This window comes from Erpetoichthys calabaricus, chromosome 3 (genome assembly GCF_900747795.2).
Source record: "Erpetoichthys calabaricus chromosome 3, fErpCal1.3, whole genome shotgun sequence".
In the NCBI taxonomy this organism is placed as follows: domain Eukaryota; kingdom Metazoa; phylum Chordata; class Cladistia; order Polypteriformes; family Polypteridae; genus Erpetoichthys; species Erpetoichthys calabaricus.
In genome coordinates, this window is record NC_041396.2 from 203,803,904 (window position 1) to 203,823,490 (window position 19,587).

At 35.7% G+C, this 19,587-nt stretch overlaps 1 protein-coding gene across 1 annotated transcript in view; it reads left to right on the forward strand.

Annotated features, from left to right (window-relative positions):
* Nucleotides 1-19,587, forward strand: part of mthfd1l (methylenetetrahydrofolate dehydrogenase (NADP+ dependent) 1 like) — a 372,644-nt gene that overhangs the window by 83,787 nt on the left and 269,270 nt on the right. The window contains exons 10-11 of the mRNA XM_028797690.2: nt 3,678-3,775; nt 11,165-11,338. Coding sequence (XP_028653523.1) covers nt 3,678-3,775; nt 11,165-11,338 — 272 coding nt within the window. The remainder of the gene's footprint in view (nt 1-3,677; nt 3,776-11,164; nt 11,339-19,587) is intronic.

A 19,587-nucleotide genomic window follows, 5' to 3' on the forward strand; every position in this document is an offset into this window, starting at 1 on the left:
AAGATTCTACACTTCGCCAGCAACCACCCGGTATCTCATAAACGGAGCTGCGTGAAAACCCTATTTAAACGAGTCCACACGCATTGTAATACCAAGGAAACAAAAATTAATGAGAGACGCTATCTCTTCCAACTTTTCACCTCGAACGGATACTCAAAAACATTCATTAATTGGAGTCTACACAGCAGACGCCAAAGGAATCAGCATACAATCGACTTAAATCAGAACCCCCACCCCGCCTGGCATTCACTCCCGTTTCACCATAATGTGTCAGAAGGCACGGCACGCACCCTGACCAAGTGGGGCATCAGAATAGCACATAAACCCACGAACAATCTGCGCATGGTCCTGTTTAATGCTAAAAACAAGAAATCGACAGCCGAAACACGAAACGCAGTTTATAGTATTCCATGCAATTCTTGCTCAGCGGTATACATAGGACAAACGTCAAAAAGAATCTCAACACGTGTACAGGAACATCGCAACGCCGTCAGAAGAAAGGACGCACTATCTTTGATATATGCACATACCAAATCGACAGGACACACATTCAATTGGGACAACGTAAAAGTAAAATTTAAGGCCAGTACTAAAAGTGCCAGAGAGTTGGCCGAGTCTTGGCTATCAGATGAAAACGCCATCAACAGACACTTGGACATAAATCCAGCATATGCCAACTTAAGAAGGACATGTACACAATAATTAAACTATACAACCCCCCCCACCCACCCCCCCCCCCTTTGCTCATACTGACGGTGTCACCTCCAACCACCCACAACCACTGAATGTGTTGCTATATATTGCTATATATTATCCTCTGATGAAGACCCCTGATAGGGGTTGAAAGCTCAGGAATAAAACTATTTGATGATACGTGATTCGTTTTTTCTCCCTTCGTGGATCTCCAACGGCAAATATATACATATATATATATATATATATATATATATTACTTTTTCATTAGTTTTAGTTTTAATGTGGCTGCTGTTTAAAAAATCAAATGGATAAGTAATACCACCATCTTTATCCATATTATTTCATTCTAACAGGAAGGGGTATACTGTAATTGAGTTTGATGCAAGATCTCTAAAATACAGCAACAGAGGTTTATCATTTTCAAATAAAATATCCACATCGAAAGTGGCACAATGATATGGGAATAGATTGTGTTGTAAATACAAGGACTATACAGCAGCAAGAAAGAGCAGAGTATGTCTTTGAGGTTTATGACATGGATGTTTCCTTTTAAATAAGTTTTTGTACAAGCACACTGTAAGTTACATAGATAGGATATTATGATTCTTGATTAATAGTAAAAAGGTGATGTAGTAGTATTTACTAGGTGTAAAACTGAAGAATTGGCTTGAGTAGCTATTCATTTTTTAACAAGGGAAAAGGAAATGCTTCATTTTTTTTTAGTTTATAAACATTGCAAAATAGTGAACTACCTCAAGTAAAAAATGCTGAATGCTTGCTTTGAAGGATCCAAAACATATGTAAAAGGAGAAACAAATAAACAAAACCCCTTTGGCTTTACCATCATTCACATTTTAACACACAGATTCATAGAGTGTTATTCATTTTTACAATAAGAAGGCACTTTATCTACAATAAAAAAAACACAATGTTAAATTAAGTGGACATACAGTATGCACTTCTAAATTTATTTTTCTTTCATTTTAATTGATCAAACTAATATTTTTAAAGTTTTTTTTCCCCCGGCTTTACACAGTCCTCAAGCAGACGTACAGAATCCATAGAAATTTCAGAAGCTGGAAAGTTTTGATAAGGAATGATGAGGAATTCTTTAAACAAATTGCTCTTTCAGACAACAAGCCCCTCTTAAACACATTTCTTATGCGTTCATTTTAGTTCATAACGAATTGGTGTTGTCATTGGTATGCAGTATACAGAGGACTGTCTTCTCTTATTTTGTTTGTATTTCCTTATGGAGTCCTACTTTTGGAGTTAAATAAATTCAGATTTTCAGTTATAATAATAGGTTATCTAGTGATCCTTGTTTAAAGTTGATTTTCAATGAAGGTTCTCTTCAGGCCAACTGTTTCACCTATTTAATAATGAATGAGTTAAAAAATATATGTGTGCATATTTTTATATATGCTTGTATATTTACCCTCTGATTAAATTTAGAAGATAATGTTTTAACAGTGATTGAATTTTAAAACAAATTGATTTTTTCTCAACAATAAGGGGGATGTGCAGAGCTGTAGTAACTAAAGGGTGATAAAATTGATGAGCCACAGAATGAAGTTATGGGAAAGAGTAGTGGAAGCTACGTTAAGAAGGGAGGTGATGATTAGTGAGCAGCAGTATGGTTTCATGCCAAGAAAGAGCACCACAGATGCAATGTTTGCTCTGAGGATGTTGATGGAAAAGTATAGGGAAGGCAGAAGGAGTTGAATTGTGTCTTTGGGAATCTGGAGAAGGCATATGACAGGGTGCCTCGAGAGGAGTTGTGGTACTGTATGAGGAGGTCGGGAGTGGCAGAGAACTACATAAGAATTATACAGGATATGTACAGGGGAAGTGTGACTGTGGTGAGGTCTGCAGTAGGAGTGACGGATGCATTCAACGTGGAGGTGGGATTACATAACGGATCGGCTCTGAGCCCTTTCTTATTTGCAATGGTGATGGACAGGTTGACAGCTGAGATTAGACAGGAATCCCCTTGGACTATGATGTTTGCTGATGACATTGTGATATGTAGCAAGAGTAGAGAACAGGTTGAGAAGACCCTGGAGAGGTGGAGATATGCTCTAGAGAGGAGAAGAATAAAGGTCAGTAGGAAAAAGACAGAATACATGTAAGTGAATGAGAGGAAGGTCAGTGGAATGGTGAGGATGCTGGGAGTAGAGTTGGGGAAGGTGGATGAGTTTAAATACTTGGGATCAACAGTACAGAGTAACGGAGATTTTGGAAGACAGGTGAAAAAGAGAGTGCAGGCAGGGTGGAATGGGTGGAGAAGAATGTCAGGAATAATTTGTGACAGACGGCTATCAGCAAGTGTGAAAGGGAAGATCTACAGGACGGTAGTGAGACCAGCTTTGTTATATGGGTTGGAGACGGTGGCACTGACCAGAAAGCAGGAGACAGAGATAGAGGTGGCAGAATTAAAGATGCTAAGATTTGCATTGGGTATGACAAGGATGGACAGGATTAGCAATGAGTACATTAGAGGGTCAGCTCATGTTGGACGGTTGGGAGACAAAGTCAGAGAGCTGAGATTGCGTTGGTTTGGACATGTGCAGAGAAGAAATGCTGGATATATTGGGAAAAGGATGTTAAAGATAGAGCTGCCAGGCTAAAGGAAAAGAGGAAGGTCTAAGAGAAGGTTTATGGATATGGTGAGAGAGGACATGCAGGTGATGCAGAGATCATGATGCAGAGGACAGGAAGGTATGGAACAAGATGATCTGTCTGTGGCAACCCCTAACGGGAGCAGCTGAAAGAAGTAGAAGCAAATCTTATCAAAAATATCATTTGAGACTTTTTCTATTCATACTACTGGCAATCATGAAATAAAGTCTAGTTTTGGAAATTAATTTTATGAATTTCTCAAGATCTCAGTTGAAACTGGGTATCTTAGATAATAATAGGGTTTTATCTGGGCAAATATTTAATTGAAAATAATAGCTGCTTTCTGTATAACCTTACAGAATGCAGTGGAAGGAAGCCGTAGGTGGCTTAATGGGCAACAGTACAAACAATGGAATCTCCGGTGTTTGAAGCTTCAGCCACTCTCTCCAGTACCGAGGTAAGTTGGCTGCTGTGTAACTGATGCAGACAGAAAATATTGGTTTTGCAAAATTTTCTGCTTTACTTTGTGCTTATTGAATTTCAAACATTTTGAGTAATACCTTGCAAATATTTTCCAAGTTTTTAATATTTACCTTCAACAAAAGTCCCTAATGTGCATGAGTATGGTAAGAAAGTATTCTGATCTTCAAGAAACACTACAACTTCATTGTTTTAATTTAACATATTTTTGGATCTTGTATTTTGTCAAATTATTAAGTTACGAATCCATATGCTGTAATGGCTTTGACAAGCTCATTTTTAGTAGAAAGTTTCAACAAGCAAATTAGACAGAGCTGTATTAAAGGTATATAACATGTTGGATTTTTAAAATTGCTGTTACCCAACTTAAACTATTGTGTATGTTCTGTGTGTTTGAATAGCAATCATGAAATAAAGTCTGATATGTAAAAAGATTTTTGGCAAAACACACCTTACCAAAAAGATTAATTATGAAGTATTTTAAAAAGAAATATTTTTAGAGAGCCAGTCTGAATGAAAAAGTTAGTATTTTAGCTAACCTCTGTATTGGTAGTGGAGAAATTAGAGTCAACACAGTGTGTGAACTTAATTTTGTGGTGAACCCCCTTAGGAGAATATTATAGCCTGTATTGGTTATGGCTTACTGAAGCAGGGGTTTTAGGCTGTAGTAGTGACACAGAAAATGCAAACAGATGTAGAAAGTGATTTGCCAAGCATAAATTAATTAATTTTGTTTGATTGTGGATTGCTGTTCCTCTTGAACCATCCCTTTTAAGGAAACATTGAATACTGTAGCTTGGAAACCTATATATTGGTTAAGAGAATAAACTGAATGTTGTAAGAAAATTGTTTTGGCAAATGGCTGGGTCTTAGCTATAGGGCAAAACTAATGGATATTCAAAAAGTACTCTGTCTATATTAATCTGTACTTAATCCTTAAAGCAATGATTTAGAAACTTGAAGGTGTTAAATGAGGGAGTCACAAACTTTATGAAAATGGGAATGAGGCCTCCAAAGACACCTTAAAGGCAGGGCAGGACCTTTACTGACTAGCCCAGAATAGGCTCACTCCATCCAGCCTATTTCTTAACTATCACCAGGAGGCTTCTGCTTGACTAGTCTCCACAAAATTAGAAATCAAACATATTCTGAAAAGTCTCACAAGAGGGAGACATAGAGGAAAACTTTAGCTTATGACCAAAAGGGACCTTGGATATTTTATAAATAAAAAAAACATTTATAAGCAAAGAAATAACAAGAAAAGCTCAAAAAATAAACAAAGAATCGCCTAAAAAGGCAACCATAAAGCAAATAAATCCCAAAATATTAATCCAGAAGACAAAATCCAACAACAGTAGTCCAAAGATAAAAAAACAGCAAAGTAAGGAAAAGGCAGTACTCATAGAATTACTCCAAATAAAGTACAGAATGAAACATTGCCTGAGCTTCTTACCTCTGGACTCAAATAGAAAGAGTGACGGCTGAGGAGCACTGACGTCAGGGTGGTCCCACCACTTGGGAACTACCCACAGAACTCACAGAATGGTGGCATATTTATAAAGACGTCTCATCATTACAAATATAATATATATTTGTGTGTGTATATATATATATATATATATATATATATATATATATATATATATATAATAACAATAAAATAACAGAAAATACATCAAAATATGAAAGTAATAATTCAAAAATGACAAAAAAATAGAACACATAAGCTCAAGTTGACGCATAACAGAATGTACAAATGAGTTCAATTTTAAGTCTAGATATTGCATTCAGATATTATAACTTTTAAATTAGCTTTTTTTTCCTTTTTTTGTTTTTAGGCTGCAGTTGAGTGCCGTGTGTTTGACTGTAGAAAGCACATGTTGCTGTCATAGGGTGATTGAAGGACTTTGACAAATGCATATTAATGCAGTTTGGTTTGTGTTGTGGTATTAAAATCTGCAATGCTAGTGCACTCAGGGTGATTGCAAATTCTAGTATGTGTGTAGTTAAATAAAAAGTTGAAGAAGTATGTTTTAATTATATGTAAAATAATCAAGCTTTCACTTATGCAGTAGTTTGAAAACAGATTATTTAAGAAACAGTAAAGTGTAGACAAAAGTAATTCAAGCTAATTTCTCTTGTACGTACATAATTCATGTTTGTGTTATGTTGTCAAGAAGATTTCTCTTTGGCATATCCCCCACTGATGATGATAATATAATACCTTAAAAACAGACAATGGATAAAACACCATACATTAATAGCACAGTATCAGGTGATAAAATAATGTATATAAGAAACACTCATCATGCATGCTCAGTTGTTAGTTCAAACTTCAGATAAAAATATTCTTGAATCCAGTGAAGTGAGTTCTATGTGTCTTGTCCCATTTGACAAAATGGAGGAGAGAGAAAAGTGACCATGAAGGTTGATAGAAGAAAAGAATAAAATGTAGAACAAAATTCTAGCCATGCAGCCAATAATTTTTTTCACCACATATTTTTGTACTAGCTTTTTTACTTGGCTTTGCCTGGGAACTTTCATAAGAAAATGGGTATGAGTTATAGTACCACTGGCTAAACGGATATATCAGAAGAAGTACAACGTGATTAACTAAGTACTTTTCTGTATGAAATTTTTTTAACCAAGGGCTAATGTTATTGGCAGGCAATTTAGAGTGTTGTGTAAATTAAGTGCCGTGATTGAAATGGGTTTGGGTGGGGGAGTTGGGTTAGGGTAGTTAGCAGCATAACACAGCACTTACTAACCATTGCACTCTGTCAAACTTTCTGTTTTCATTTCACAACATGATTACATCTCTGTTTCCTGTCCAGGATACCGCCCTGTCTTCTGTTGCCCGTTAACACTATTGGTTAGTGTGGTGCTATTTGCATTGCCCATCAATCGCTTCTGCTGTGTCCTTCGTTTGAATAAAGCATACTGTCAGTGCAGACAGAACATGGAAATTAATATAACACTAATAATTATTGACAAATAAAAAAAGTATCAGCTAATTTTATTCTTTCTGTAACATCACCAAATTTCAAATATGTCAGGGCAGTTTGAAAAGTTTAGGGTATTTGTCTGTCTGTTTTGGGGTGGGGAAGGTTACTCCAATATTGATATATTGAAATATCCTTGCTTAGTGAATACATAACTGCCCTTGATGTATGATCCTGATGAATTTTTGGACTAAATGGGAACTGATTACGTCAACTTTGCATTATATATACAGTATTTACATTTTATATATACACCCTGAAAAGTGTCCCTTCTCTTCTTTTTTGTCATTTCCCACCAAAAGGTCTCTGCATGTCTCTTATCATCCACAAATATTGAATTGTTCCCCTTGATGCTACTTATTCCCTCTGTTTCTCTCAGTATCAGGGCATTTTGGTAAATTCTTGGTTATATTGCACATATCTTGCTTAATGTTCAATTCTCTCTTGTTTTGTAGATTTTCCCTGAATGTTTACATTTAGGAAGGGCTTGTCTCATTAAAAAATGAAAGTATTTTTCTTTACCTAGTACAAGCTGAGATACTGTTATATATGTATATAAATTCAAAGTAAACATTTGGGCAAATATGTAAATACAGAAAAAATACATATCTGGCTAACTGGTTAAGGAATAAATCTAAATAACATACAAATTTTCGATTTTATTTACTGCTCACTTTACCACTGACTAAAGCCTTGCCTTTACTTGACAATTTGTTTTCCATCCTATACTGAAGTAATTTCCAATACCGAGTGTATTCTGTTACTCTGTTAGAGAGGTTATACAATGAGAAGGGCTTGTAATGGCCAGTAATTCAGTGTAAACCAAAGCACTTAACGTTAGAGAAAATGTTCAAGCAACGTTTGACATTAAAAATGACAATTTACTGAGATGCATGTTATTAAAAATGCAATATCTTTCAATAATACATAATAGACTGACAGCAAGGACAAAGGTCATAGGATACTTTTGTAAGAATGCTGGTAAACAATAAAAGATAAAGGCAAAATTTAAAAGACATGAGTTATTTAGACAGAGCCAGGGAGTTGATACCTTCTGCACTTATTGGGGGCTTTCTTGCTATAGGCGTCTCGTTGAATAACATATAGAAGATCAGGGGCTATGGGCATAATTGTACATGCATTGAGCAGAATGGCGGGAGGGCTTTTGAAGATCAGGGGCTGCATGACTGAAATTAGAGGCAGAAGCCCCTCCCCATTTGGACACCACTTGGCAGAGCATGGTTTGAACAAGGCACTGCATAAGTAATGACACTGTGGCATATAGAAAATGAAAACAAAATATTATATAGCTGAGTTAAGTGTTTAGTTTTAAAATACAAAGGCTCATTAAAATAAAAATTTCATGAAAACAGGATGAATAGGAAAAAATCATTTTTGATATATGTGGGATGAATATTTAATATAATTTTAACTTTGTCAACTTTATCACCAGAAAAGTCAACTAGAGTGCTTTGAGTAGTGAAAAAAGCACTATATAAATGTAAAGAATTATTATTATAAGCTAAATTCCTATGTGGATATCATGGGACTTTTTTGTTGATGTTCGTACTTTTAGGCTTGATATTTGCTTTAAATATTCTCACATACATTCTATTATTAATATGAATTAATAAGACAAGAGTTTATTAAGTGTTGTACTCACATGCAGACTCCTTTATGTCCATCAAATTAAAACCAGACTGCTCCGGTCGCTGGTAGGTGAGCAAGTGATCACGGATCCTATTGAAGATGACCCTAGCAAGGACCTTACCCAGCACCGAGAGCAGTGTTATTTCCCTGTAGTTGCTGCAATCCAGGCGATCACCCTTCCCTTTCCAGATAGGGACAACAAGTCCCATTTTCCAGTCAGTTGGGATGATGCCAGTCTCCCAAATGGAAGCAAAGATTGCTTATAATGCCAGGAGGACAGCCTTACCACCAGCCTGGAGAAGTTCACCCCGGATACCACAGATACTTGCAGCCTTTCCTCCTCTCAGCTGGTTCACCGCCTGTGCAATCTCAGTGAGATTGGGTGGTTCACAGCTAATTGGAGGATCAGCCTCAAGAATTGTGGGCCCAGAGATGTCCAACGTTCTAGCCGGAGGATCAGCTTTGAACATCTGCTCAAAGTAGCCAGCCCAGCAGGTCACAACTGCAGTGTCATCTGTAAGGACCATTCCATAAGCCGCAGTCGCACCCAAATCTCACCTCCGTATCTCAAAAATATTTTGAAGGATTTGATTGAAATCTTGTGTTATAAAAAAAGGAAAATTAGCATGTAAATTACATATACATATACAGTGGAACCTCGAGATACGATCACCTCTGTATACGAGAAATTCAAAATACGAGGAAAATATGAGCGAAAAATTCAGATCTAAATACGAGCATTGGCTCGCGTAATGAGCCACGAGCCAGGCTGTGGGTATAGCTTGCGGTTTAGCGAGGGGGCGTGGTAGCAGTAGCGAGCCACAGGGCGATCTGCGGTGTCTGCGTTTCTCACCTAAGTGCACAGGTGGGAAACTGCCCACATCCATGATTGTTCCTGTGGCTGATGGGCTGCAGCTGCCATGTCCTCCCAGCATATTTAGAGAAGCGCGAGCCGGTTAAGGGGGAGAAGAAGTAAAAGAAAAGAGAGGAGAGAGAACGGAGGTTTCAGAAGGAGGCAGGAATCGGCAGCAGTAGGAAGTCGGTGCAGGAGAGCGAGCGAGTGCAGGCTCGCGTGTAGCTGAACAGTGAGCTGAACAGGCGAGCCAAACAACTGAAGCAGGACGGTGTAGAGAAGGTCAGCTGCATTAAGAGTGTCTCGCCTGTTGCAGAGCCCGCATGGGAGAAGCAGGTGAGACGCTAACAGAGAAGAAGCACCGGGGATTGTCATCTGTTTTTTAAAGACTGCTTCCTGTTGACGTTTTAACCTCATGTTAAAGGATTGTTATTCTTGTGTATTTTAAACCTCCACTTCACAACTGTTTTAAGGATTATTTATTTAAAGATTTATTGAATGCACTTTGGACACCTGTTTTGATTCTTTTAATAATCAGTTATATTATTTACCAGTGTTATTTATTAAAGGTAGACTACAGTATATATAATTTATCAGTGTTATTTGTTAGGAAAATTGATTTTTATGTTAATATATTTGGGGTGCGGAACGGATTAACTGGATTTCCATTATTTTCAATGGGGAAGTTTGTTCTAGATACGAGAAATTCGCTATACAAGCTCAGTGCTGGAACGAATTAAACTCGAATTTAGAGGTTCCACTGTACATGCAAATTTAGGACAGATTGGATTGTTGATTGTACTTTAATACATAAACTATAAAGAACGGGAGTTTGGTGCAAAAATCCATGCCATATTGTGAAGAACTGAAGTGTCCCTTTTCAGGTCAAACCATGATGTGTTACTTCTGCTAGTTTAGTGTACCAGCCCACTTCAAGCCCTGGGTACAATACAAGCCAGGAACAATGGCATGCTGTGGTCAGTTCAAATGCTTGCGCAGTTCACTAAAGTGGCCCCCCACGGATACAAAATAGAGGTGGTGGGCATTGTGCATAGTTCACAATATTATTTCTTTTTACCTGTTCTTATATGTACGTGCCTAAAACATTCAGTTCATTTTATGGGCTGCTTAAATGTGCAGCCTGTAAACTTCAGTGCTGTATGTAATAAATTAAAAGGAAACCATGATCAGTGTATATTGCTTTTGATCTTAAACCTATAAAACAGTACAAGATTATAAAACAAAGCTCTGTATTCATGTATGACTGAGGATACAATTTTTACAGTCTCTACTACAGGATGAAATCCCTGTACTGCTACTAATTGCCTGTTGGAATTCAAAACAATATTGTTTCCTCTAAAACTGTGTTTTGCAATGGCCATCAACAAAAGCCAAGTCACTGGGAAAAGCAATAATTGCACAATGGTAGGAATGTTTTACTTATGTGCAATTGTACATAGAAGGTTCAAGAGTAAGGATCTCCAGTGAATTAATAATATTAGCATCTTGAACTCAGTTACTTATATAGTACTTCTGATACATCCAGTTAACCCTCTGCACTTTAACCAAATCCCGTTGTCTTAGAAAAGTTCCTGGGGGAGGCCAGGTAATGCAGCTTGTTTTATGTGTTAATACTTGCACCTTTTCATATAACATTATAGCAAAAAGACTCTCCTTGCCACTGGTTAAACCATAAACCTTCAGGGATTATTCCTATCTAATAGTATGCATATTCCTATATCTGAAGCCATTTTGACAGTAGAGAATTCTGTATGTTTTGTTATGTACTGAATTAGGGATATTCTAAGTATATGGTGGTACATCAATAGATTTTAAGTAATGGATTTGATTTTTCTTACAGTGACATTGAAATTTCTCGAAGTCAGACGCCAAAGGCAGTAAGCTTGCTTGCTAAGGAAATTGGACTGCTAGAAGATGAAATTGAAGTATATGGCAAAACAAAGGCCAAAATCAACTTGTCTCTCTTGGAGAGGCTGAAGGAAAAGCCAAATGGAAAATATGTACTGGTTGCTGGGTAGGGATGTATACCTTTTCTTTTCTTACTGTTTTTAGCAGGGATTTCATATATAGTAAACTCATATGCATATGCATAAAAGACCAGTTCTGTATGTTTCTGTTGATTAACAATGCAAATCTGTTAGCCAATACTAGGGCATATGTGAGTCAAATGCCACATAAACATTGTGGAATTAATGTTTGCAGCTGCTTGCTAAGCAAGCAATCAAGTAATAGCAATAGTAATGAACACATATCAGTGGTATTTTGACTAATCTGTGCAACTTTATACAATACAGGAGAATGAAGAGTTTGTTTATTAAGCTTGCATTATCAGTTGACCCCAGTATTCATTGGATGCCACCACATGCATTTACTCCTTCTCATCCAGCAACTAGAAATGAGAGTGATCTAAAAGAGGCCTATGTTTCTGTTTCATGATTCTGAAAGATTCAGTTTTGTGGGAGCTTTGAGTATACCTCTAAAATCCAACCATCCATACATTTAGTCCCTGACATGCTTATCCACTTCAATGTCACAGGGAGCCAATGCCTCTTCTTCTAGTACTAGTTGCAAAGCCTGAACCAAACGTAGATGCATAGCCAAAAATAATTATGTGCTAGAAGATTAACTAAAGACAAGGTAACACAAATTTAAGGGTGACTGAAAAGAAAAACAAACAAACCAGTCAAGAGCTTTTTGAAAAAAGACATGGTGTACTTGTATATATGATGCTGCTCAGTTCTTAATGTTCACACTTTACACAGATTAATAAAAAGGCAGTGGGGGCTTTCAAAGTGCTTTACCATATTAGTAAACAGGGTATGAGCAGTTGTATTGTTAATTATGAGTAGGTTTTGTCAAACAACATAAGTTTTGATTATCTAACTATTAGAAGCACAAGTGAAAGTCACATTTATGGCAAACAGTCAGGAGAACTCATAATTCCAAAAGTCAGTTTTTCTTCCTTTGATGGAAAGTAATTGTTTTATTTATAGTACATTTCACACATTCTTTTTATTAAATGTGTTGCATTACCAATTTGCACATATTAAAGTTCTGTCTGCAGTATTATTATAACATTCTGGACCCTAGCAAATGCTTATTTATTTTCTTACACACTGGAGTGCTGTTCTTTTGATGGTGAGCAGTAGACATTATAGACTAGAGACAATGGTTCCTTTTGTGAACTTTGAGTAACACAACTTAAATAAAAAATAACATTCTTGAGTTACAAGTGACCTTGCAGATACCCATCAGTTGAAAACAAAGAAGCGTTTGTTTAATATAAAGAAAATGTTTCAAGCTGAAAAAGAGATATTATTTTTCCACAGCCTTTGTTGCAATTAAAAATTTGGAAAGCTGTATATGTTAAGAAACATTACAAAGATAACATGGAACTGTCTGTCTTATAGTAACATTTTTAAACAATCTTTAATAGCTTTGGGCTTATACAAAAGTACACAAGATAGACTGTAATAAAATAGTAAGTTGGAGAGTCAGCTCTTTTATATCACCACTCATGAACTGTATCTTCAGAGTAAGAAATCAGTATTTGGCTTTTATGTAAAGGTACATTCCATTGTAAGAGTACATAATTGTTGTTTGATAATAGTATCATTGATATCATTGCTTAGTGTTCAAACAGTGTTTGCTTCTACTGATGTTTTGAGAATGCGAATTGAGATGTATGTCATTATAAATGGAATGCTCTGAACTCTGCAGAGATCAAATCCAGCCGTTTTTGGCAGCTCCATGCTTCAGAAGTACATCTGTCATCAAAAGGCAGAACCATTCACTGTGGTATGTGTTTCAGCAATGTACAAGTAAATCTATAATCAGATACAAGTGGCTGCACATGTTAACACTGTAATTATTCTGAAAGTTTATTTCCAAACATCACCTTAAAATATCACTTTGCCAAAGTTTATTTGGTTCTTTATGGAGATCTTCATCCCTGTAATGTATGCTAATGACTGAGGACTTACCTTCTTTTATATTTGTTTTGTTACATGAATAATTAGTAATTATACATTTTGGACCAAAGGCAGAGCGAGAGAGCAGGTCTTGGCCAGCTGTTACATTGCAGGATAAACTAACGCACACACACTCACTACACCAATTTAGAACCAATAGTTCACGTTAACCTCTTTTACATCATTGCTTTTTGTTTTTTTATTATGTTATTAGGCAGCCTAGTTATTTATAGTGCAGAAACTAGACTCTAAAGAAAATTATTTTGTGGTATAACAAAATCTTACCACTTTTGTGGCTCCTATGTTAAAAAACAAAAACAAAAAACAAACAAAAAAAACAGTTTTACTATACAAGTATAACAACCTTTTTACAAATATTAAAGACATACAGTAAGTTTGCTCCCTAACTGGAGCCTATAGTTACCCCCGTTATTTGTTGTGAAGTACCTATATTTATGGAAATAATAGTGTTTGTAACATTTTTGTTTCAAATTCTCTTATTCAAATTCAGATTTTAAATTTTATTTGTAACATACAAATTATACATACACTACAGTTTCTAGCGAAATGCTTAGTTGCTCAACTCCATTGACTGTGCCTTTAAGAAGAATATAAAAGGACAATAGCAATGATACATGACTTATACATGAAATGTTCAGAAATCATTGATAGAATTATAAATATATGATGAATAATTAATAATAACTAAAAATTAGTAACTTAAATAACTGAATATAAGAGAGTTAACAATAGGGCATCATGTAATACTAGACACTTTCCTTATTCATCATGCTACTAGACTGTGGGAAAAGAATCCTCTTCAGCTTCTCTGAACTGGTCTTCAGGTAGCAGTAGTTTTTACCTGAATGCACAGAAAAGTGAACATTGTTGGGATGGCTGGTGTCATGGACAATTTTCTTTGCCCATGTCCAACATTGCTTGGTGTTGTTGTCCTGGAAGTTAGGGTGTGCATATCCAGTTAATGATTCAGCCGACCACTTCAGTCGCTGCAGAGCCTTGCAGTCCTGCTGTGTGCTGTTTCCAAACCAGGTGGTAAAACTTCATGTCAAGATACTTTTGATGGTGGATTTGTAGAAGTTCTTTAGTATCTGGGAGGACAGCCTGAAATCCCTGAGGCATTTGAGGTGGTAAAGACGTTGTTATACCTTCTTCACCAAGGTATCAATGTGTTTGGACCAGGTCAGGTCTTCTGTGATGTGGATACTGAGGAGTCTTCTGTAATTACTACTATTAAAAGATTACCACAATTGACTACTTCCTAATTGAATGAGGCAAAACCACAAACTCTGATGTTTGTTTATTTCACATAAGTAGTGTCATAAGAAGAAAATCATTTACAAAATAGAATGTTATTGGTACCAGATACCTAGGGGTGTACGATTACCACAAAATGTATAATTGATGATTATTGCTTTTGATATTTTACTTACAATTATTATTTTCAATTAATAGCACTACAATGAAATTGCATTTTGTGTTGCCAGCTTCACATACTTTATTCTGTATATACAAAGTACAGTAGAATTTCTATTTAGTTGTTTTCTAGGAAACCACTTAAAATATTGTCAATGTCAAATTGTTAAACATTGGATTAGTTGAAAAATGATAAATTTAGTGTTTAAAACAATATATTTTTTTATTGTTTACTATAAAGATACTGGATGAACAACAGGTGTACTGTTGGTACAATTTCATCAGCCACGTCAGACCTGTTGATGGATAAAACAGAAAAATAGGCAGAAAAAAAAATTGACAGCTGTTACTAAACATTTTGTCTTCAGTCAGAAAACTGCTTGTTTTAGTTTATATTCAAGTCACTTGACTTCTTGTGAGTTACTTACAATTGTCTGCAGGAAATGAGTATGTTACCTTGTGAAGGTAAATGATTCTGTATGAGCTTTATAATGGAATACACCTGCAAATGTGGTAAATACTGTTACATACTTCAAAATTGTGTGTGTTTAAATAAGTTTAAGCAAGTAATACCACTTTTTCTCTAGGAAGAGACCGTTTGCTGGTTCAGACGCTCATGAAATATTGAACACATTAGTTCTAACCAGTACTGGCAAAATCTAGAAATTATTTTTTTTCTGTTTCTTTTGTTAAAAGACAAGGTCTAGTCTCTTGTTATTGAAGTGTATCTAAAATCTAGTGAGCACGAAATGTCTTTGTCAAATACTTTTTTCCACTAAATTTAGATTAGAAAATTGGATTTGTTTTTGTCAGCACAGTTTTTTTTAAATGTTTAATAAATGGTTACTAAACCGTGGGAAAAGCCATAAATGAACAAAATTCTGTAGATCTTGGCACACCTCAGAATATGCCTCTGTGCACAAAAGGAGAAATCGTTCAGAAGACTGTCAGCTTGAAGAATCTCAAAATGTACATTACTGTGTATAAAATAATGCCCTATTCTCTGCAAACTTTTCAATGTATATTAATTACGGCAGTTCATGTGAGCGAGTCACTCAATGTATTGGCTCCTTATCCAGGTTTGCTTGCTGCCTGGTACTTAAAGCTGCTGAAATAGGATTTCCTGCTTAGCGACCTTAACATTAGACTAAGAAGTTTTGAAAGATGCGTGAATCTTTTTGCAAAAATGAAAATTGATTTATGACTGCTATTTATCGGTATACCTGTATTTATCAGCTAGACTTTGTGTTCTATTGAGCTTCCAGCAATTCTTGCTGTGAATCTCAGTCTTGCTGTTTATTATTTCATATATAATAATTATATGATTTCTGCTATTGAATACTTGAGGAAGTCGTTCTACACACTTGAACATATAAAAGCATTTTACAATGTAACATATTAAAATCATAAATATACCTCCTTTCAATGATTTTTAGATAAAACATTGAGTTATTAGCCTGAATATGAATGTCACCACCAAGGTTACTTTCTTTTACATAGGTAAAACTTCAGAAAATTTTTATTCTGCTTCCTGTGTGTCTGATAGCATTATGTTTGTGACCTCACACAAAACCACATATACAAAAATAAAAATTGAATGTGGGTTATCCCTAGCAATTTTATGCCCTTTAAAAAACATCTCTAACCATATTTTGTCAGTTACACAACTCTTACATTTTTTTTATTCTGTAAAGCAAAAACAAAAAATTGTGTTAGCAAAACAACTTTTTCATAATTTGTCTGCAAGTCATTGAAACTATTAGCAGAGTACTGGAGAAGCTCAACAGAGACCTCAGAAATGTTTCCAAAGTTAGTTAAAGTGCCTGTTATGTTTTTGGATGTACAGTAGGTAGTTAAGGTGAGAAATCTTAAATAAGTATTATTTAGTATACTTTAATTGACTTGTCCAGTGTCTCAATGGGGCCAATTACTTACGTGCATACTATCTGGAGACTGGGTTTTTAGTTTTTCTTTATTTCATATACAGAGTATTGTTTTCATTAAAAAAAACCTGATTAAGGTTAAAACCTGGTTTCATAATAATCTGTGTTTATATGCGCAAGTAATCTTTTGAGATTAATGAGATGTTTTCTGTTTCTGATGTAACTAGACCACAAAAATGATTGGTTGTTGATTGATGACCAGACAACATAATTGTCACCTGCGGCATCCATTCTGTCTTTTAACAGACAGCCAATTAATGTACTGTCTGATAATGCAAATGTCTACTAGTTGGAGTGAATTCAGTTGCTGTCTTGGCCTCTTTCTGTCATGGTACAACAAACAGAAATTGGACAGGCAAATTGCCCTTCTGTTTGTGTGGTCCAAATTGCCCACTTTCCATAAGTTCTTGAAGCTGTATTGTATGCATTCTACTTATGACTTAGCGCTGATTGGATATCAACTCTTGCACACACAAGAACCTATCAAAATTAATTTACTTTTGTCTTAGCTTGTTGCACACACAGGTACCAAGTTTGCATTCACATCATCCATCCACAACTGTATTAAATCATTTCATTTACTATCTGCTATCTGCTTTTCACCAAACTAATGATAGTATACCAGACCAGACTTCAGTAACACCAGGAATGGTGTGTAGTTTTTCCTAACAAATTACTGGATACTCTCAGATGTTTGCTGGGTTTGCCCTTATTCTCTTCTAAGGCTGTAGGCTCTCTCAGGTAAACCTCTTGTGGGAAATAGCCAGGAAGCAGAAATATCCAGATTAGATGCTCAAAAAAATCTCATGTGGTTACTTTTGGCCCAGAGGTACTCTTTCATTATTAAATTCCTCTATCAGGAAATTAGTCACCCCTGAACAATAACATATATATTTTTTTAATTTTATTTATTAATTTTATTGTAATCATTTCATACAAATAGATCAATTTATACAAAAAGAAAAAGAATTGAAGACAAATCAAACCCCACCCTTGAGAAGGGGGAGCATGGCCAAAGGAGAATTGCTTAGGGCTTTTTAGTAGGGCAAAAATAAACAAAAGAAAGGAAAAAATATATATAAGTAAAAAAAAAATGGAGAAGGGAAAGAAATGCAGAAATAATTATTTCTTCTTATTCTAAAATATTATTGATTAGATCCTGCCAGGTTTTGAAATAAGTCTGTACAGATCCTCTAACTGAGAATTTGATTTTTTCCAATTTCAAATAATATAAAACATTGGTTTCCCACTGACTTATCAGAGGAGAATTAGGATTCTTCCAATTTAACAAAATAAGTCTGCGTGCCAAAAGTGTAGTGAATGCAATCACCGTTTGCTTGTCCTTCTCCACTTCAAGTCCGTCTGGAAGAACACCGAACACAGCTGTTAATGGGTTTGGAGGAATTATGATACCAATGCTGTCTGAAAGGCACTTAAAAATATTGGTCCAAAATGATGTTAATTTGGTGCATGCCCAAAACTTGCGACCCAGTGAGGCAGGAGCTTGGTTGCAGCGTTCACAGGTTGGATCTTGCCCTGGAAACATTTTGGACAGTTTTAAGCGAGACAGATGAGCTCAATATATAATTTTTAGTTGGATAATTCTATGCTTTGCGCATATGGAGCTCGAGTGAATTCTCTGCAATGCTACCTTCCACTCCTTTTCTGATATATTGATTAAGAGATATTTTTCCCAATGTCCTCTTGGATCTTTGAAAGGAAGGGACTCTAATAAGATTTTATATAATGCGGAAATGGTGTCTAATTCCTCAAAATTGAGCAGTATTTTTTCCAGCATGGTGGAGGGTACGAGATGAGGAAAATTGGGCAGTTTCTGTTTAACAAAGTTTCTAATTTGAAGATAGTGAAAGAAATGTGTAGCTGGGAAGTTGAATTTGGAACGTAATTGTTCAAAGGATGCAAAGATATTGTCTATATAAAGATCTCTGAGCAATTTAATCCCAAGTCTTTTCCAGGTATTAAAAACTGGATATGTTTGTGAGGGTTGAAAGAGGTGGTTCTCTTGCAGAGGTGCCACAGGTAAAAGATTTTCCATCTTAAAATGCTTTCTAAGTTGGTTCCATATTCTGAGTGAGTAAAGCACAATTGGTCTGTATGTGCATTATACAGACCAATTTCACTCCTGAATAATGATGTTAAGATACTCTCAAAAATCATAGCTAGAAGGATGGAGAAAGTGCTGCCCTCGGTAATATCACAGGATCAAAGTGGATTTATTAAAGGCTGACACTTATCTTCCAATCTCTGACGCCTATTTAATGTAATATATTCACCAGCAAAGTCAAACACCCCAGAGATATTACTATCATTAGACGCAGAAAAAGCATTTGATATGATTGAATGGAACTACCTTTTCACTGCATTGGAGAAATATGGGTTTGGCTCAAATATTTGTGCATGGATCAAACTACTGTATACCAATCCAGAAGCTTCAGTTTGTATTAACAACATTTGTTCTGACTACTTCAAGCTAGAACGTGGCACCAGACAAGAATGCCCTTTGTCACCACTGCTGTTTGCAATCTCCATTGAACTACTGGCGGCTCACTGTCGAAATTCTTATCAGATTGAGAAGGACTGGAACAGAAAATTTCTCTATATGCAGATGATATGGTTTTATATATATCAGACCCAGAAAACACTATGCCTGCAGTTTTAACAGCACTCACAGAATTTCAAAAGATATCTGGTCTCAGAATTAATCTGAATAAAAGTATACTCTTTCAAGTGAATTCACAAGCATATAATATTAGACTGGACACCCTACCTTTTACCATAGCAGATCAGTTTAAATACCTTGGGGTAAATATCACAAGTAAACATAAAGCTCTTTATCAAAAAAATGTTGCCATCTGTATGTAAAAAATTAAGCAAGACTTGCATAGATGGTCAAC